Source organism: Acinonyx jubatus, chromosome D4, assembly GCF_027475565.1.
Source record: "Acinonyx jubatus isolate Ajub_Pintada_27869175 chromosome D4, VMU_Ajub_asm_v1.0, whole genome shotgun sequence".
Taxonomy (NCBI): Eukaryota; Metazoa; Chordata; class Mammalia; order Carnivora; family Felidae; genus Acinonyx; species Acinonyx jubatus.
The window spans coordinates 25,602,608-25,623,556 of NC_069391.1; the positions used below are offsets into that span (position 1 = coordinate 25,602,608).

At 47.4% G+C, this 20,949-nt stretch overlaps 1 protein-coding gene, 1 long non-coding RNA gene and 1 other non-coding gene across 4 annotated transcripts; 2 read left to right on the forward strand and 1 right to left on the reverse strand.

The window, feature by feature from the left end:
• Positions 1–2,473: 2,473 nt before the first annotated feature.
• On the forward strand, positions 2,474–7,662 carry KLF4 (KLF transcription factor 4). Of its 2 annotated transcripts, XM_027034774.2 has the most exons (5): positions 2,478–2,984; positions 3,102–3,222; positions 3,894–4,884; positions 4,984–5,148; positions 6,585–7,662. In XM_027034774.2, exons 1-5 carry the CDS (start codon positions 2,980–2,982, stop codon positions 6,758–6,760), a joined length of 1,458 nt encoding a protein of 485 aa, XP_026890575.1. In that variant the 5' UTR covers positions 2,478–2,979; the 3' UTR covers positions 6,761–7,662. The 2 variants fall into 2 exon arrangements, with proteins under 2 accessions (XP_026890574.1, XP_026890575.1); XM_027034773.2 differs by having other exon boundaries at positions 2,474–2,984; positions 3,894–5,148.
• Positions 7,663–10,994: 3,332 nt separating this feature from the next.
• On the reverse strand, positions 10,995–20,578 carry LOC106976739 (uncharacterized). Its single transcript, XR_001430523.3, has 3 exons — positions 19,986–20,578; positions 13,453–13,542; positions 10,995–11,357 (listed from the first exon to the last, which is right to left on the reverse strand). It is a non-coding gene; the product is annotated as an uncharacterized LOC106976739 (long non-coding RNA).
• On the forward strand, positions 14,366–14,472 carry LOC113592923 (U6 spliceosomal RNA). The gene has a single exon (XR_003412925.2). It is a non-coding gene; the product is annotated as a U6 spliceosomal RNA (small nuclear RNA).
• Positions 20,579–20,949: the final 371 nt, after the last annotated feature.

Below are 20,949 nucleotides of genomic sequence, written 5' to 3' on the forward strand. Positions count from 1 at the left end.
GACCCGGGCTCCAACTTTCGAACTATGAGATCATGACCCGAGCTGAAGTCAGAGGCTTAACCCACTGAGCCACCCAGGTGCCCCGCAAGTTCATCTTTTTAACTGAGTTTCAGAATCCTGTCTTGATTATATGATGTAATAATAGTATGTTTCCAGTTCACCTGTGCCATATTGTTTTTTCATTATGGTAGTTGCTCTTGCTGAAGGGGAAAGGTTACTGCTTTAGATAAATGAGAGCAAAGTAGAAAAAACTTCCCGCACGGCTACCTAAGTTAGCCGGCTATCAAGTCCTTGATTTACATGTTTACATGCGATCAAGGGTTCATCTAAGTTCATTGGGGTTTAGAAACCTAGGCCTTGATAGAAAAGTGGGTTAACTTTTCCATTCAATCCTGGAGTTCTAGCATTCCAAGAAATTGTTGCCATCCGAAGGAAAGGAGTGGGGGGAGGGGTAGCAGGTGTCTTCTTTTCTTGGTTCCTCCGTTTGAAAAGGGCAATGTTTTCAGAGTTAAAGTAAAAGGCTTGTTCCTATGGGGTGAGATTGAACCCTTCCAAGCCACGGGAGGGTCGGGCTTTCCCTGCCAAAGCATGCCCTTCTCCCCAGCTGCGGGAGTTGGCCAAAGGATGGAAGTCATCTTCAAATGCGTCCAACCCACTGGACCTAGAGGGATTCCTGTCGTTGGCAGAAAGGGCCGAGTGGATTCATTCGGATGAGATGCATTCCAAGAATGCTTCTGTGGTCGGCAAGAAGTGGAAAAATCAGGGATAACAAATATTCTTTGGAAACCTAATAGGTATCAGAATCGCAGAACTCAAACAAACAGGTGACAACGACTTAAAATATGAGGCAACTGGAGCTCGGTGAGGGTGAGAGTGAGCGCACACTCTGCCCTGTTCTGGGGCTTCGACACTTTTCCCAGTCCTCCTCCTCCCCTTGTCTTTCCTGGGATCGACAGCGTTTACTGGTGAGGAGGCTCCGTGGAGAGGGCGGGTTGAGATCGGCTCTGCGCGGCTCAATCCAAACCAAACACCTCGCAAGCCTACGTTCAGCAGGCGATACCGAGCACCACACTCACGTTTGGGGAAGAAAAAAAAAAAGCCACTGTTTGCAGAGATGAGGGCGAAAACATTTCCCGGCTGGAAAATTACTGATCACAAACTTAGGGGAGTGTGGGGGTGGGAAGGCAAAGTTATAAGGCTGAAATAACGATCGCCGTTTCCTCTTCTCTTCCCGGTGGGCAGGAACGGCTGCCGCGAGCTCCTCGTGCCCTTTTCGGGAACCGGGTTCCCACCGCACCGCTCCACTTCCTGGCACGTGTCCACTTTCCCAGCTAAGTTCCTTTCGGTGGGCTTGACCGCTCAGAGCCTGAGCCAAGGGAGCGAGCTGCCGTCTGACCTTTACCTCGCCATTTCACCTCTTTATGACTCAGTTTGCTCATCCATAAAGTGGAAAGGAGGGTGCGTGGCGTGGAAAGGAGGGTGCGTGGCTTGTAAAGTGCTTTGAGATCCCCTGGTTGAAAGGTGTCTCCGCGCTTCACAGGCCCTCTGCCCCCCCATCCCAAAGTCTTGAGCCCTTTCACTCCCTTCCTTGCTCCCTTAAATATCAAAACCATTATCGCCCGTTTCCCGCTGCGGCCTCTTTCAGCCTTTTCCAGGCGAGAAGCACCACCCCGGCCCTCTCAAGCTCCCAGTCCCGCCACAGTTCTGGGTACCCACCTCCCCTCGCCTCCCACCCCCATCCCCACCCCACCCCACCGGCAGGAGAGCTCGCGAGGAACCTCGCGAGGTCAGGCCAAAAGACCGCACTGGAGCTCCGGGACCAGCGCCCGGCTGCTGCGTGCGCAGGGAAGGGACGGAGGGCTGGATGAGTCACGCGGATAATCGCGCTTTTCTCTAGCGCGCAGACTGCGCGGCGAGCGCGGACCGGAGCGGGGGTGGGGGCGCTGTTCCGACCCCTCAGCCCCTACCAGACTCCTCAGCCACGGGCTTCGAACTCGGGAAGCGGACCATGGCGACGCGGACTGCCCTAGTCGCGCGGCGACCTGACTTGCGCTGGGTGCCCAGCGCCCTGCGCCCGGGCCGCCGCCGACGCAGCCGCCGCCGCCGCCGGCGTCAGCACGGCTCCTGCCCGCCAGCTGCCGAGCTGGCGTCACTGATCCGCCGGGCCCCGCCCGCGCCCCTCCTTCCCCCCCGCCCCCACGTGCGCCGAGTTTGTTTATTTAGCTGCCATGGCAACTCGCGGGGGGGCCGCAGGAGGGAGGGGAGAAGAAAGGGAGGGGGCGGGGCCTGGCGGCCGGCTGTGGCGTACGGCGGGTAGGAGGCGGGGGTAGGGCGGGAGCCGAGAAGTTAAGTAAGGAGCGCGCGCCGGCCGCCGGCAGTTCCCCGGCCCGAGAGAGCGAGCGCGGCTGCGGGCGCGCGGGGAGCAGAGGCGGTGGCGGGCGGCGGCGGCACCGGGAGCCGCCAAGTGCCCCTCCCCGCCCCTCCGGCCCCCCACCCAGCCACCCACCCGCCCGCGGCCAGCGCCCATGGCCGCGCGCGCCCCGCGCAGCCCCCTGGACTCCGCGCCCTGCGCCGCCGCCCAGTCCGCAGTTCCGCGCCACCGCGGCCAGTCTCACCTGGCGGCACCGCCCGCCCGCCACCCCGGCCACAGCCCCAGCGCCCACGGCAACAGCCGCGGCGACTGCGACAGTGGTGGAGGACACTGCTGAATCGAAGAGAGCGCAGCGCGGCTACCGGACTTACTCGCCTTGCTGATTGTCTTTTTTTTTAGGAGTTTACAACTTTTCTAAGAACTTTTGTATACAAAGGAACTTTTTTAAAAAGGCATCTCCCATTTATATTTAATCCAAAGAAGAAGGATCTCGGGCAATTTGAGGTTTTTGGTTTTTGCTTCGATTCTTTCCCCCCCCTTCGTTGACTTTGGGGCTAGTGTACCCCCACTGCTTCGGGCTCCCGAGGACCTTCTGGGCCCCCACATTAATGAGGTAGGTGCAGCGCGGGGCGCAGGGAGGGGTGAAGGCCGGAGGCCGGTGGGACGCGCCCGAGCGGCGGTCGCCAGTGGCCCCCCTGACTCCTGCCTCTGCGCCCCACCCGGCCCTCAGGCAGCCACCTGGTGAGTCTGACATGGCTGTCAGCGACGCACTACTCCCGTCCTTCTCCACGTTCGCGTCCGGCCCGGCGGGAAGGGAGAAGACACTGCGTCCAGCAGGTGCCCCGAATAACGTGAGTATTGCCTCGAAAGGTCGGGATCGTCCGGTGGGCTTCTGTGGGTAGGGTGGGGACGGGTGGAGCCCAGGGATCACCGAGAACCACCCGGCGAATGGAAGGAGAGGCCACCGCACCGGCCCCGCAGTCTTCCTAGGATGGCTTCAGCGTCCTTGGCTCAGTTGTAGATGCGTGTGGTCCCTACACTGCGGAGCCGCCGGGGGCGCACCCCAGGTCCGCATACGTCCCCTAGCGCGCAGGCGGCAGAGCTGGCGCGAGGGCCACCGGCGGGAGGTGGCTGTGTCCCTAGACACTGGCTGGGCCCCAGTGAGCTTGGCGCGTAGGCGTACCCGTGGCGGGTGCGCACAGGGAGATCCTCAGTGCCCCAATTCCAGGGTTGGCGGGAGCGTCCCCGGGATCTGGCTGGGGCAGGACCCGGGCTGCCGAGCCACAGCGCTTGCTCACACGCAATCGGGCAGACACGACATAACATCTTCCAAACCGACGCACCGCCTCTCCTCGGGCCTGGCCGTGGGCCGAGATTGCCTCGCTAACGCCCGGAGGCCCCGGGCGCTTCGTGCCTGCCCAGTCCCGGTGCCTGGGCGGTATCGGCGTGGCCGGCCCGCCAGTATGTAGTGTAGCAGCAGGGGACCAACACCGACGGTCTCTCTCCCCTCCTGTTCCTGCAGCGCTGGCGGGAGGAGCTCTCCCACATGAAGCGACTTCCCCCCGTGCTTCCCGGCCGCCCCTACGACCTGGCGGCGGCGACCGTGGCCACCGACCTGGAAAGTGGCGGAGTCGGTGCGGCTTGCGGCGGCAACAACCCAGCTCTCCTACCCCGGAGGGAGACGGAGGAGTTCAACGATCTCCTGGACCTGGACTTTATCCTCTCCAACTCACTGTCCCATCAGGAGTCAGTGGCCGCCACCGTGTCCTCGTCGGCATCAGCCTCATCCTCGTCCTCGCCGTCGAGCAGCGGTCCTGCCAGTGCGCCCTCCACCTGCAGCTTCAGCTATCCGATCCGGGCCGGAGGCGACCCGGGCGTGGCGCCAGGCAGCACGGGCGGCGGCCTCCTCTATGGCCGGGAGTCTGTGCCTCCTCCCACAGCTCCCTTCAACCTGGCGGACATCAACGACGTGAGCCCCTCGGGCGGCTTCGTGGCCGAGCTCCTTCGGCCTGAATTGGACCCAGTGTATATTCCGCCGCAGCAGCCGCAGCCGCCAGGTGGCGGGCTGATGGGCAAGTTTGTGTTGAAGGCGTCGCTGAGTGCCCCTGGCAGCGAGTACGGCAGCCCGTCGGTCATCAGTGTTAGCAAAGGCAGTCCGGACGGCAGCCACCCGGTCGTAGTGGCGCCCTACAGTGGCGGGCCACCGCGCATGTGCCCCAAGATCAAGCAGGAGGCGGTCTCCTCATGCACCGTCGGTCGGCCCCTAGAGGCCCACATGGGCACTGGACCCCCTCTCAGCAATGGCCACCGGCCACCAGCCCACGACTTCCCCCTGGGGCGGCAGCTCCCCAGCAGGACTACCCCGACCCTTGGTGCCGAGGAACTGCTGAGCAGCAGGGACTGTCATCCTGCCCTACCGCTCCCCCCGGGTTTCCATCCCCACCCTGGGCCCAACTACCCCCCCTTTTTGCCTGACCAGATGCAGCCACAGGTGCCACCACTCCATTACCAAGGTCAGTCCCGGGGATTCATAGTTTGGGCTGGGGAGCCCTGCGAGTGCCCGCCCTCCCGGGCTCAGGGGATGATGCTGACCCCACCTTCTTCACCCCTAGAGCTCATGCCGCCTGGTTCCTGCATGCCAGAGGAGCAGAAACCAAAGAGGGGGAGAAGGTCGTGGCCGCGGAAAAGGACAGCCACTCACACTTGTGACTATGCAGGCTGCGGCAAAACCTACACAAAGAGTTCTCATCTCAAGGCACACCTGCGAACCCACACAGGTAGGAGAATAGAAGCTGCTGAAAGGAGGGAGGGTGGTGTCCAGCCCCACTGGCGAACTGTGGACACTTCTCAGCGCCTCCCTTGGGAAGAGGCACAGTCTATCTCCTCCATCTCTTGGATCACAGGAGAGAACAGCAAGCTGGCGCCTCCTTTTTTGCCCAAGAGCCTTTTGCTTGATGGATAGTATCAGTGCTTGAATGTGCAGTTCTCTTAGGCTTTTGAAAGGCAGGAGGGAGGTTCCAGGCTGCAGGTGGGCCTCTCCTAGTCTGAGCAAAGCATTGCCCTTGTAATCAAGAAATTACACTTTGGGGGTGCCTGACTGGCTCGGTCGCTGGTACATGAAACTCTTGATCTCGAGGTTGTGGGTTCGGGCCCCACACTGAGTGTAGAGATTAAAAGAAACAACACCCTAAATTATCAGGGCGCCTGGGTGGCTCAGTCACTTAAGCGTCCGACTTTAGGTCATGATCTCCCCTCCCGGTTCGTGGGTTTGAGCCCCGTGTTGGGCTCTGTGCTGTCAGCTCAGAGCCTGGAGCCTGCTTGGGATTCTGTGTCTCCCTCTCTCTCTGGTGCTACCCCACTTGCACTGTCTCAAAAATAAACGTTAAAAAAAAAATTAAAAACTAAATGACACCTGCAGTGCAAAAAAATGAGGTCTTATTAGTTTCTAATTTTCTAGACAATTTTCACTGGTTGTTCCCTCCCCACATTTACACTCTTTTGCTATTTTTAGGTCTACTCTTCATAAGTAAGTTCTATTTTCAGAACTTTCAAGAATTCTATTTCAGAAACTTTCAAGAATTGAATGTTATGATTACTAAGATTGTAGTTTAAGACGGTCAGTGCAGGGAAATTCCATGTTATGTAAGCGCAGGTACATAAGGTCAGTTAGGTGTAGTAGTCATTAAAATAACAGAAATGCACAGTATGTGTTAAGTTGGATTTAAATGTTAAAAAAATCTTAAAAAATAACAAATTCTGAGGCAGAAAAAGTAGCCGCTTGTGGCTCTTTGAACCCATTTGTAGTGGGACAGGATATTAATTGCTTGGTTTGGGCAGGGGAGATAAACCAGCAGATTTCAATTCCAAATTCGCTTCCACCACTATGGTACTTTGACTCAAAAGAATGAAAACATTAGCAATATAGAAGTGTAGGTTGACGTTGTATGTGTGTATTTTCATTGCTTAAATGTCGGTTCCTCACCCCCCCACACACACACCAGAAAAAAAGCGAAAGGAATACTTAGAAGCTTAATATTCCTATTTGTGATCTGAAATTTAGCATGGCCTTGACTGAAGTGGTTTAAAAACATTCCTGGCTTCTTTCAGAGTAGGGTGCTTGGGGAGTCGGTTTAACATTTGGCCTCCGGTTTTTAAAGCGGCCAATTCTGCATGATGTAGCAATGGCTTCAACGGGTTTCTTTTCCTCTGCCAGGTGAGAAGCCTTACCACTGTGACTGGGATGGCTGCGGGTGGAAATTTGCCCGCTCTGACGAACTGACCAGGCATTACCGGAAACACACCGGGCACCGCCCATTTCAGTGCCAGAAGTGCGACCGGGCCTTCTCCAGGTCGGACCACCTCGCCTTACACATGAAGAGGCACTTTTAAATCCCAAGACAGTGGATATGACCCACACTGCCAAGAAGAGAATTCAGTATTTTTTACTTTTTTCACACTGTCTTCCCCGGGGAGGGGAGGAACCCAGCTGGAGAGCACTACAATCATGGTCAAGTTCCCAACAAGCCAACTTGTGAATGGATAATCAGGAGACACAGGGAAACCAGAAGACAAATCAAAGAACAGATGGGGTCTGTGACTGGATCTTCGATCATTCCAATTCTCAGTCCAACTTGAATATTCCTGGACTTACAAAACACCAAGGGGGTGACTGGAAGGTGTGGATATCAGGGTATAAATTAGATCCATGAGTTGGGGGGAGGGAAGACCAGAATTCCCTTGAATTGTGTTCGATGCAATATAAGTGTAAAGATCACCTTGTATTCTCTTTGCCTTCTAAAAGCCATTATTATGATACTAGAAGAAGAGGAAGAAATTCAGGTACAGAAAATGTGTTTTAATAACCTAAACGATGGTGCTTGGTGAGTCTTGGTTCTAAAGGTACCAAATGAGGAAGCCAAAGTTCTCAAACTGCTGCATACTTTGACAAGGAAAATCTATTTTTGTCTTCCGATCTACATTTATGACCTAAGTCAGGTAAATACACCTGGTTTACTTTAACATTTTTATGCAGACAGTCTGTTATGCACTGTGGTTTCAGATGTGCAATAATTTGTACAATGGTTTATTCCCAAGTATGCCTTAAGCAGAACAAATGTTTTTTTCTATATAGTTCCTTGCCTTAATAAATATGTAATATAAATTTAAGCAAACTTCTATTTTGTATATTTGTAAACTACAAAGTAAAAAAAATGAACATTTTGTGGAGTTTGTATTTTGCATACTCAAGGTGAGAATTAAGTTTTAAATAAACCTATAATATTTTATCTGAACACTGTTTTTGTTTTGTTTTTCCCCTGGAAAAGCATGTTACAGGAATCTCAGTTTAAACACAGTCGGGAGGGCAGGTGAAAAGGCCAAACTTTACCTCCACAGAGATTAAAAGAAGACATTTTTAAGGCTGGGTTTACAGTAAGTACTATCAAAGTCTAAGGCTTAAAGCTGAATATTGGAGATCATAGAATTAAACCTGGTTTGGGTGGCTCTTTCCAAATGTACGGAAAAGTACATGAATGCAATTTCCTTACCTGAATATGAATTTCCAGGTACAAACCAGCTCAATTATTCTTCAATATGCTCAGTTTAATAGGAAAGTATTCATAAAATACATACATTCCAGTTTCATATTTTAAAAGGTCCTTATGGTTTCTCTTTAAAATTAAATGAAAATATAAAAATCTTTCTCAGAGGCCCGGCCTTGCCCTCAGAACAATTTGAGGAACAAAAGAAACCTTCCTACAGCGGAGAAACCCTAAGAACGTAGTTCCACAGTGCCCTCCTGAGGATTAAAGGGTTCATTTATGCTTAGTGGGTGTTACAGATACATTCTAGTTCGAGTCCTAAAGAGGTTAGTACCAAATTTTCTGGCAGAAAGTTTTAACACTCCATCAGTCCTCTGTAGATTCAGCAGACTGAACTAAGAGTTAATTAAAACATACTTTCGCAAAACTAAGTGTAGAGCAAAACTTTTTAAGTGGTGTTTTTGTAAGCTTGGAGCATATTTCCGAAATTACTCAACTTTAAAAGGGCACTGATGCTTTTTTGAGGCGGGCACGCAAGGTTTGAACTTCATTTGTGGCAGTCACAAATTGGAAAGAGCATTTGTGACTCTTGTCGACACTTCGTACATTTGTAATGGTGATGCAGGGTGACCTAAGCAGACAAGCTCCCTGGCATCTTTAGACTGCTTATTAACTCTCCATTGTACGTAGTGTCCAGAAGTGTGGGTGCATCTTATAAATAGAAGAAAACAAATTCATAAGAGCCTGATGGTGGATCAACACAAAGTATTTTCCTTGGCTTTTGGGAGTCCAGCATGACTGGAAAACATGGCATGTGTCTTAGCTTAAAAGAAAACAGGTGCATCACTAGGATGGAATTTTATGTGGCCAAGAACATATTCAAAGCATATTTAATGACATGGAAAAATGCTCATGGTATGTTAAGTGGAAAAAGCAGGATCTAAGACTATAAACAGTATGATTCCAGTTGCATAAGTTTGTGTGTGTGCATTGAAGGAGAGAGAGAAGCAACAAAGTTTAAGAGGAAGGCCTGGAAGGAAATACGAAAATATCCATAATGGTTTTCTCCATGTAGATTTTCTACAGTTTCCAAATACGTACCTATCTAACTTTTTAGGAATGCAGGCGCAAATATTTAGGCTTTTATTTTTATTTTTTATTATTTTTAAAAGTTTTAATGTTTATTTTTGAGAGAGAGAGCGAGAGAGAGAGAGGAGTGGCAGAGAGAGGGAGACACAATCTGATGCAGGTTCCCAGCTGTCAGCACAGAGTCCGACACGGGGCTTGAACTCACAAACTGTGAGATCATGACCTGAGCCGAAGTCAGAGGCCCAACTGACCGAGCCACCCAGGTGCCCCTAGGCTTTTATTTTTGAAAGATCAGTTAAAGCTATTTAAACAAGAAGCCTTTTCTTGTGTGTTACATTGTGGCAGTTGCTCTTGTAATCCACCTTTCTCTCATACAGAGACTTCTGGCACGCGGTTGTGTATGAAAAGTATTTACTGAATGGCTGATACCATCTTCGTGTTTGCTAAGTGCCTGTTACCTCACAAGAAATGTCTCAAAATAGCTGAGCATCCTAAAAATTTTCTGATGCAGGGAAACGTCACTTGCATGAACTTTTTCTAATCTGAAAAAGTTTCAGTATCGACAGCAAATAAGGAAGATTTTCCAAAAATGTCACAGGGCAAAACTTTTCAACACGAGTAAATAGCTAAAACCACTCTCGTTCCTATCCCGTTCTGAGTGCCAAGATGTCCTGTCATTACTGCATTATGGAGCCGTTTACACTGTGTAATAAACAGCACCTAACATTCGAGATGCCTACTTATTACCTTTTCCCTATGATATTTAATTTTATATGTCCTAGATTTTAACTTGTGCACACAACACACACACATACACACACACACACACAAGATAAACAGTAGTGTTTCCTACACATCAACAGATTTCTTCAGTCTATCTCTCGCCCAGCAAAGTGTCTTTTCCAGCAAAATAGTCTTCCTACCTGAAAACCTGCTTAGTGCCTACAATTAATTCTGTTTCGGTTTGTTAAACAGGAACCTTCACCATCTCATTATGTAGAATGGTCGGGGGAAGAATTTTCTTCCATTCAAAAACTGTTCTAATTTTTAGAAACACGTGATGTTATTTCATATTTGAAGATTAACCTTTCTTACATATAATTTTACATATAAGAAAGCCCATGGGAGGTGGTCCTTATGCCAAGGAAGCAAGTCCACAGGGAAAATATTTAAAACAAGCAGTGATGGTGCCTGTCGTATTTTGATATATGGCAGTACCTAAATTCAGCAGCCCATGTCAGCCACCTGTTCTATGGTATGTTCTGGCTTCTGAAGCTCTGTTCAGCACACCAGCACACACACATCCAGTCCTCCACACACCTGTTTAGCTTATGTATTCCATTCTTCTATCGTGTTATCATGTATTTTATTTTATGTGTTTCATTTCTTCATATTTTCTTAGCACCTTCTAGAGTATAGTGACATGTTTTTATAGTGCTAAACTGAAGCCATGTCTGCTTCCTAAAGTTCATTTATGAAACTATCATTCATTGTTCACATGCAGAGCCATTCAATAATATTTCACATAAAACCACCAAGAACGCTGTACATGATGAATGCTGTGGAACATATCCCGGAGTGTTCTATTTGTGAAAATGCAAAGGAGCGACTGTTCACAATCAGAATGCTGTATGAAAAGAAAGTTTTCTCCTATTAAGTGAAACTAAAATGAAAGTTGGAGACAAACAAGCTTTGAAAGCCTTTACCTTAAAACAAAAAAGTAAATCTTGAGTAAATTTCTTACCACCTTCTGAAAAACTAATAAATTCTTAAATCCTAATGAAGGTACCTAAGAGCTTCAATGCCCGGGTTGCAGTCAAAACACAGAAGAAACCAACTGCTGTCATGTTAGCCTAAACACAGAAAATCTTGCAGGCTGATATCTAGGCTACCAGAGCCAGTTAGCTTAGTCGGGCAGGAGGAGGGTGCACAGGGTTAGAGCATCAATTAAACTGCTTCTCTGGAATCACATACACTGGGGGTCCACCTTTTTTTTTGTTTTAATTTTTCTTTTTAATGTTTGTTTATTTTTGAGACAGAGAGAGAAACAGATCATGAGCAGGGGAGGGGCAGAGAGAGTGAGACACAGAATCCAAAGCAGGCTCCAGGCTCCAAGCCGTCAGCACAGAGCCCGATGCAGGGCTCGAACCCACAAACCATGATATCATGACCTGAGCAGAAGTCGGACTCTTAACCGACTGAGGCACCCAGGTGCCCCGAGGAGTCCACCTTTTTAATTGTTTTCCATAATACCATTGATGTAATACTTTTTCCAATTGCTCCAGTCTTCTCCGGCACCGGCACCGAGAGGAGTCAGCATGTTGCAACCTGCCCTCCCAAGTCCTTCTCCACTTGTTCTTAAAGGAAAAGGAGGAAATAAATATAAACGCAATTTCATAACAAAAAGGAAATACACATTTCCAGGATCCTTTTGACATCTGATTATACCTAGCAGAGCATTTTCCACTGATACAACACAATAATTATAATGGTACCCTAAAGTATGAGGACCATTTGTCATCCTTTTATGTTCCTTTTCATGTTCACAGTACATGATATCATCTAAACAAAGCAAGAGACAAGAGAAATAGCTCTTTATGGAGACATAGGCAGGTAGGTAGGTAGTAGGTAGGTAGATAAATGAAGCCTCAGGTAGAGGTTTGGCAATGATATAAAATCAAACAGTCAAACCTGTCCAGGCCAGGGGGCATTGAGGGGGATTATAATACCTATGTCACCTATAATATTTGAATATGTACTAACTGGCATTGGATCAACATGTTACTGAACGGTGGCCATATCCACACAACACTCAGATGCCGTATCTGCATACCCACTTAAAAGCTAAAATTGGTAAAAAATAACTTTACAGAGATACTGAAAGAACTCTAGATACACTCGCTGAAAGCTAGAGAGATTAGTGAATCAATGTAAACCACAAAGCAGAGTCTCTTAGGCATGATAGATGGGATTTTTTCAGTAAGCACAAGAGTGCCTCTTCTCTGATCCGGTCACTTTTTGCTGGTGTATAACACCTCACTTCCGCACAAAGCGGTGAGATCTATGAAGCATTTACACTCTCCATTACTGTAACAGATCCTCACAATGAAGACAGGGGTGGGATCTCCCTCTCCATCCCCATTTTATGGAGCGGGAAACTGAGTTTCCCTTTACAAGTTAGCGTTTGGTTTTTGTTTTTCATTCATTCAACGCATTTTTCTCCTAAGACTTCTGTCTTCAGTCTGCTGGGCAGGGAAGGTCACATGCAAAATGGATACACACCAATTCAGAAGGATTTGCTAATATCCAGGTCCTTCCAACAAAGCCGGTAAAAAGTCAAAAGCCCCCCAAGTTCTGTCTCCCAACCGAAGTGCTATTTAAAGGTAGACCGACAGGGAAGCCCGAGTTTCCCATAGATGTTTTTTGAGCTGGTCACTATGCCATGAGTGTATCCACACTTTCAGTTCGAGGTGGAAGAAAAAGCTCCTGTTTTTATCCCCAGCTCTGGCCCAACACACAGCTCTCCTGATCAAACAGATCTGGTCAAGCCCCTCCCCTACTCATTAACTTCCCATGGTCCCCAGTGCCTAGTAGATAAAGATTTAACATGGTCAGTCCTTCAACGGTAGCTCCCACCTAGCGTCCAGTATTCTCTCCTTAAATATCCAATCATCCTTAATTGTACCAGCCATGGTAAACTACTCTTGACCCTCAATGCACCATGCCTATTTCAGCCTCTGAACCTTTGCTTAGAGATGTGGGTCTCTCCTGCTTCTGGAAAAACCCACATTCCCCTGACAAGCTCCTATATATCCTTCGAAGCCCAGTTTTTATTAAAAGTCTCCCACGTTTCAGTCAATCTAGATCTTTCATTAAACTCTTATCCTCACATGCTACAAGGTTTTGTGGGTCTGGCTCCTCCAACAGACACAAGTCCCTGGAAGGCACTGGAAGCTTCCCTTATTTGCCCTTGAATACCCACAGTTACTGCATTTAATTGAGTAAAATTAATTACTTATTGCATAGTTACCCCCAAATCCTAGCATCTCTTTTCAGAGGATGCTTTCTTGCCAGGTGATTCTCTGCATTGATTCTAGAAAGAATTTTGTTCATTTGGAGGGTTTGCTGTGTATTAGGGGAGGCAGATGGATGTCAGGTGACCCACAGGAAGCAGTTAGGGGACCACTGGGCATGGCCTTCAGGAAGTCAGAATTTGGAAAAAGGCCCAAAAAAGACACTATTTTATCCTTATCCTTGGATAATCCATTGTGCCTCTTTACAAGGGCAAAATTATAAGTGTCCTATATACAGATGACAATGAAGGTTTAAAAAAAAAAAATCACACTTTAAAAGCTAACGAAGGCACTTCACGCTGTAGGATCCTGGGTGAGCCAGTTTGCCCGAATGAGGAAGGCTCATCCATCCATCCGTGGCTGTGAAGTCACCACCCACCTGCTTTGCGGTTCTTCAAGTTTGAAACTCTCCTAGCTGCTTGCATGACAGTAGTTTTCTGACTTCTGAACATGTCCAAATGAGCTGAATCTAGAAAACAGTGCATGAAGTTAACAAATGCCCCTGCCTTTGAGCCCCCGTTAGTGCTTCACAGAGGAATGGGGAACAGACTGCAAGTTCTAAATCTGTGAAATTACATAGACCCTGTCAGTGAGGAAGGAAGGAAGGAAGGAAGGAAGGAAGGAAGGAAGGAAGGAAAGAAGGAAGGAAATATACATAGACGTTGTAAATAAATAAATAAATAAATAAATACTACATAAGCTTTGTAAATAAATAAACAAATAAATGATAAATATTACATAGACTTTGTAAAGAAATAAATACCACAATAAACTTTGTAAATAAATAAATAAAAATTACACAGACTTTCTGAGCAGGAAAGTATCTTCAAGACCATCTAACTCAAGGAGAAAATGGAGGCCCACCTAAAAGACTGGGCTTGCCCAAGGTCACGTCAAGTCTGGATCAGAACACCAACCAGCACCTTGAGCTCATTCAGCAGGCCAGCAGCTGACTGCTGTATCCTGAGAACCCAAGGGAAATTTAGAGGGGAATAAAGAATTTAAAAAACAAAAAGGATGGTTTTAGTTATTTTTTTATACTCTCCTCTTTATTCATTTTTTTTAAGAGCGAGAGAGAGAGAGAGAGAGAGAGAGAGAGAAAGTGTGATCAGGGGGAGAGAGGCAGAGGAAGAGAGAGAATCTTAAGAGCCTCCGTGTTCAGCATAGAGCCCAACTCTGGCTGGATCCCAAGACCTTGGGGTCATGACCTGAGCCAGAATGAAGAGTCAGACGGTCAACTGACTGAGCCACCCAGGTACCCCCAAAAGGATGATTTTAAAAGGAAAGTGCTAGTGCTCACTCTGGCAGCACGTATACTAAAATTGGAACAATACAGGGGAGACTAGCACGGCTTATGCCTAAGGATGGCACGCAAATTCATGAAGCGTTCCATATACAAAAAAAAAAAAAAAAAAAAAGAGGGAATAAAAAACAGGACAGTTCTAAATTCGATGTAACATCCTGTCAGCTGATGTCCAAAAAAGCATTTTACTGTTCTCTACAGTGCTTCTTTTAGTGTTCTGCTACCAGCCAGCTAAAACAGGCACTATAACACTCACCACTGTTCCCTTCTTTGGAGAACATAGGAGCCATTCCATAAGAGTGTTAATATAAAATATAATTCAGGCTTCGTTCTGCTTCTTTCATTTCCCATGCAATTCCATTCAAACATATATAATCCGCTCAAAGACCTACTTTACCAGCCACTGTGCAAAGGGTAGGGGAAACAAGGGTCAAGAAGAATACATAAATATGCACGTCTGCAGCTATTTTTTCCTGGTACAATGGCTCCACGAGGGGTATAAAGTGTAACTTAAATGAAAATCAGCAATCTAGCCAGTAGAAATTGTTTGCCTCTCTTAGAAAGTGATTGTATAGTTCTTTGACAGACTCAACCACGTTAACTACAGCAACATATACCATTTTTTCCCCTACAATTTTCTTGACTGCTTATTATTTTAGATACATCCAACTTGTTGATCAGGTGCATGTTAAAGCATGTTAAAACGTGTTATTCTGGTTTGGCACGAAGGTTTCAACCTTATTCAACAAAATATTTCAAACTTCTGCTGGAATTAATGATTCAGGCAAAATGGAACTTAATCTGCGATCCACGACACCTTTCTATGGTTTGGAGACTGCATATCTAGACCAGGAGGACAACCTGACTTTGTTTCAGGCACAATTAACTTCATAGCTAGGGAGCATAACTGACTTCGTAAGGCTCTTTTGGTGCCAAAGCTTGTAGAAACAGAGGAGGCTTTGCCTAAGGGATTCTTTGCATTAAAGACTTTGTTAGGCAAAGCCACTCTGGCTTGGGAGTCTGATTTGCAATTTGGGCCTTTGTAAAAGGATTAGAAGATCCCTATTGTTTAATGTTTGGATCTCAATTTGCATTTGGAAATGCATGACCTCTTCCAGGTTTAGAGTTCTTTATTTTCAGTTTCTCCTCCTGATATACAATCAATACGGTATGTTAAAAAATTGATAAAACTGCTCAGCCGAATGTTTGTACTGATTAAGGGGAATGTGGTAGATTGATTTTCTCCGTGAATGGTGGAGTCCAGCAATACCGATCCAGTCATCTCTTTAGGAACTGACAAATAACTCCTAGGTTTGGGTACACACACATTTCATTTATTTCCTTAATCGGAATGCATGGGCACTTGTTTAAAAACAGACACTGGGTCTACAAAAGAAACTGACAAGAAAAAAAATCCTCTGACAGACCACCTCAGGACACACTCAAATACTTTTGTCCAACATCTCCCTTTAAACATAAAGGTTTGAGAAAAATTATTTCAGGTTTGTGATAACAATACCCTCGGCTGTACACAATATTTAACTACCTGTCCCTTGGTCAACAACTTTTAACTAATATTTGCTTTGACAATATTCCCAGATTGGCAACATAAGGCCTAGAATAGAAACTTCGTGAGGAGGCACAATTTCTTAGATTGTGCGTTTAAAACGCGTGATTTATTTGTTTGTTTGTTTGTTGCCTTCAGTTTCTAGCATCTCTATCATCACTGACCACAGGAAAACATGTCTTGTGTGTCGGGATGAATGTGCCTGGTACCTGGATTTGGAGTTGTCGGTTGAATGCGCTGGAAGTGGATGGAAAACACTCACATTCATTGAGCACCTACGATGTGTCCAGAATTTTACTAGGTGTTTAAGAGTTTGTTATTATACCCATTTTGTAGTGGAGAAGACCAAGGCCCAGAAGAGTCAAGTGACTTGCCCAAGGTCACACCCTCCCTAATGATCAGAACCCGAGTCTACCTGGCCCCTAACCCCAGGCTCTTTCTGTCATGTCACAACCGCCTCACAGATAAAGTAAAGCTAATTTCATTTGGAGGATTATCTGCTCTTCACCTCCTTGGAATGTGGTTATTTTTTAATCTAAACAGGGGATATGTTTGGTGCACAGGAAGCTATGTGGACAAAATTGACCTAACCCATCCCTCTCGCTAATAGAAACAAGTAATCTTATCTGTCATTCTATTAAAAATACACCACATTCCTCTATGATCCAGTTTGGAAAATGACTCAAGAAAGGACAATCTGCTTCTGTATCACAGCACCCCAAGGCCTCTCTAAGATCAGCAAGAGTAAATAAGCCATTGCTTTTCTCAAATATTTCATTCACTGATTCCAAAGCACTTTTACGTGTAATTAAATAGAATAAAGAGCAGCAGCTTTCTTGATAGTTGGGCCAGAGGTAAGCCCAAGAAAGTCTCCGTTGCTGAAGATCACACATGCTGAGGCCCCCCTTCAGTGGAGAACAGCGATGTGGAAGTTAGCTGAAGTAGCTGAAAGAGGTGCGCTGTGCTCTGAGCCCACGATCTCAGCCTCGGCCCATGGGAGACACTCCCTCTCCGCCATCTTCCAAAGTGCTTTGCCGACATTCTCCTGATGCTCCCAATATCTAAAGATAATCCCTTTTCCCCTAAACAGGATCTCAACCTAAAATAGATCTGAGTATGTGCCACAGGGCTTGAACAAATGACTCAGAGGGCCATTTCAGATCTCGGAAGCAGGGAAGGCTCTTCAGAACACATGAGCACAGTCTGGGAGCTAGTTAGTACTCAAGGAACAAGCAAATGACAGCTGGAAGGAAGGAGTTCCAAAGAACATGTCACCTGAAGGTTTCTTTGCACACATGAGGCAGCTGAGGCCTAAGTACCCCACAGTTATGTCACTGCGGAACCTCATTCCAGCCTGATTTTCCAGGCCCTCATTCTCAGGCTGCACAGGAGGCCATATATCGACCATAAATTAACAGATAAGGCCCAGGGGCGCCCTCACCTAGGCATAGGTGGCAAATGGACAGGTTTTTAATGTGTGGATGTGGTTCAGCATCAAGGATGTCAGAAGGGAGTCTCTCTTAGAAAATGTGTTGATTTGGCATTTTCTCCATTTGGATTTTGTGTGGTTACTGTTTTATGTTTCTCCTTCCTTTCACATCATCTGAGTTTGGTTTGTGTTCAACTCTTTGTGTCCAACAGTAGGGCAGTGGTTAAGTAGGTCCTAATAAGTCCTCAGAACAGACTACCACCCTCCATTTAGATTATCTGGTAAACAGTAATAAGAGCTAGCATTTATTGAGCTTTCCTACATTCTGTTTCCACACTCAGCATTTGACACGCATTTTTCTCCTGTAGTTCCCACAAGAACCCTATGAGGTAGGCAGTATTAGTCTCCTCGTGTTAACGTTGAGGAAACTGAGGCAAAGAGAGCTTACAATCAAATGACTGAACGGTGAAGCTGGGATTTAAACCTGATTCTATCGGCTCCCATGTTCTTGAGCCATATATTATTCTACACACAGAGAAGAATGCTCAGAAGTCAACGAGACAGGGAGAAAAGCTATATGGTGGGTTCCAGCTTGGTAAATAGACCTATGCTTATGCGTTTGGAGGTACATCTCCACTGAGAAAATTCTAGAAGGACCACTCCAACGTCAGTTCCTTGGAGCAGTGTTCTCTGACCATACTAAAAGCCATCCCACCCTGCCCCTGTTATTCTGTATTTCTTTCACATATTTGATTTTTTTTTTTTCATGGCCCTTATCATTCCTTGAGATGTAACATATGCTGGAGCCATTTATTGTCTAGCTGGCTTCTAGAATGAGGGGCGGGACAATTTCTAAGAAAATGCCTGGCATGTTGTAGGTGTTTAATAAATATCTGTTGACTTGAATAAGTGTGCTAAACTCTTCATGTTGGTGGTTTTTTCCTCTCTCACTGTCAAAGAGGAACAATTTGGATTCTTGATACTTAAATGGATTAGACTCTTTTTTATGTTTCATTTGAAATCCTCTGAGTAGAAAAGAAAAAAAAAATTCATCCCACTTAAAGATCGAGAAGTGAAAATGGCCTACTTAGGAATGTAAAAAGTGGATCTCCACGGTGGACCTGTACCTTCTCAGGAGAGAAGGTTCTCTCAGTTGCAGAAGAGGAGGCCACTGGAAATCTACTGAGATAAACTTGCTTTGAGTCAAAAGAGACTCATTAATGTTTCAACTGCTAATCCATTTAGTGTCCTATTCACCTAGATGTCTTTTCTGAGCAACCCCCTGGTGGTTTTAGAAAGATAAATTTCCAGTCACCAGGCTCAATTGACCAAAAGCAAAAGACAATTGACTGCAGAGGAAGGGACTGACTCAGTTTTTGAGATGAATGAATGGCCTCCTATCTGGCCAATGTGAAAATGAAAGGGACACTTGGAATGAGCTGATACCAGTTGGTTACATGTTATCCCAACTATAAGCTCTCCTTTCTCCTCTAAAAAGGATTAGGCCCCCTGTGAAGGGGAATCTTGTCTTCAAGTCCTATGGCCTTGACCTTCCTTTGTACTTTAAACAAGGCATGGCAGTTATTTGAGATTTTTCCTCAGCCATCTCCTTCTGAAGGGTGAGTCTTGCCCCATCAGCAGCCCCACGAACCATCTAGAAGTCAGGAGCAAAATATCCTCGCATTCCGGGCAGAGGGGGGGGCTGGCTGCTTTGGCCAGCTTCCTTCTCCCTTCCCCAAACAGACCCAAGCTCCTATATAAAATTCATAAATTCTTGGCAGGAAAGAAATCCTCCCATTGGAAGGAACAGATGTTCTACGAGTAACTTTTGCCATTATACTCTGTTCCTAATATCATAGTTTTAAAGTGTGGGGGGATGTTAACTTTTTTTAAAATGTCAACATGTTCTGGGCAGCTTTTCCATCGCCATCTGTGGCATACACATCACCAATCCTCCTGCCGCCCCTTTTTAAATTTCCAGAGACTGGTTGGGAATTGGAAAGATATTAAAAAGTTGAAAGCGGAAAATTCACTTGAACAAGTATGCTAATGTATAACCTAATGCAGAAAGTAATACGATGTTTCCCTCTCAGTTGTAAATCTCAGAAACTTTCTTTCCCTTGTCCTCTTAGAACTTGGAGGGGTCTAGGAGACTTTTAACAAGGTAATTATGACCAATTAACATTCAGGGGTTATTACTGGTAACAGAGTTCCATGGGAGTAACCTATTCATAAAATTCCCTTTCTAAAGAAAGCCTCAATCCGGCTTCAAATTCAAGAGGCTACCAGGCCATTTTCACTTCGTTATCACCTCGTTAAACTGCCCACCTTAAATGCCAGGGTCCCAGGTGACCGCGGGGAAGGGTCAAGGTCAGTGGATGATGCCTCCTAACTCGCCTGGGAGTAACTTCAGAAAACGTGACCTCACTTTGGTTGGTCCAAGGTGGGGTCCTCTCCCCAGGGACAGCGATGCTGTTTTGCAGGGATTTTGGTGAGGGTTCAAAGTCAGAATTCAGTGCTCGGGCGGCGTGGGGTGTGGACTCCGCAGAACAGAAAAGAGAGGAGGGGACAGCGTGGGCGGGGTGGGGTGGGGTGGGGAAGCAGCGGACCGACATTCAAATACGCAGGGGATCCTCCCGGAGTCCCGGCTCTTTGCCGGGGTTTCCCCTCCTCCGCCCGGTGGGAGCCGGACGCCTCTAAATCCCCAGATGCCACGCAGGGCCCAGTGCCGGGAGCGCCACGTCCACCCCGGAAGACCCTGTCCCTGGAGCCTTTCGGTGTCCAAGTGGACCGCGCATGCAGGGCGGGGCGCAGGGGGCACCCACGTGTGGCGCTGGCCCGAACTCGGGGTCCGGGGGTGGCGGAGGCGGGGTGGGGGCCCGAACGGCGCACGCGGTCGCCAGAGCCCCTGGGCACCAAGGGCCGGAGGCGGGCGCAGAGGCGAGCGCGGTCTGCAGTGCCCCCCTCCGGACGGCCGGGAGCAGCACGGCTCCCCGCGCCCCGCCTCTGCGTGGGAGACCCGCGCCCGTCCGCCGCTGCGGAGGCTGACCCCCTGTTAAGGAATTTAAAGTCAAGTCCAAGTGGATTCTCCTTCTGGCTCTGTCGCTTACTGGCTTTCCGCTCGCGGGAACTCGGGATTCCTGCCTCCCTTTGACTAATGTGAATACTAACCCGGACAAAATTAATGAAATAATTAAGTGAGACAATGCGCTCAAGTACCTGGGTATATGGTAAGTGTTCACTAAGTGGCTGGTCTTTTATTATTATTATTATTATTAGCTGGCTAGACCTTGGATGGGGGGAGGGTCTCACTCCAGTCTGCTCTTCTATGGTGGGTTTGGGGGAGGACAGGGAGGGATGGTTTCTCCTCTGAAGTGGAGAAGGAACCTGAGCACTCAGCAGGGGATCCAGCCTTCCTGTGCCACTATCTCCACCTATAACTGTGGACTCGGCATCCCCTCTTTGAACCTAATATCCTCATTGCAAAATAGGAATAATCACACCCAACTCACAGAGTTTCTGTGCGATAAGAACTGCAGAACGCCTGGCCCATGGTGGATACTCGTGGCAAACCTCA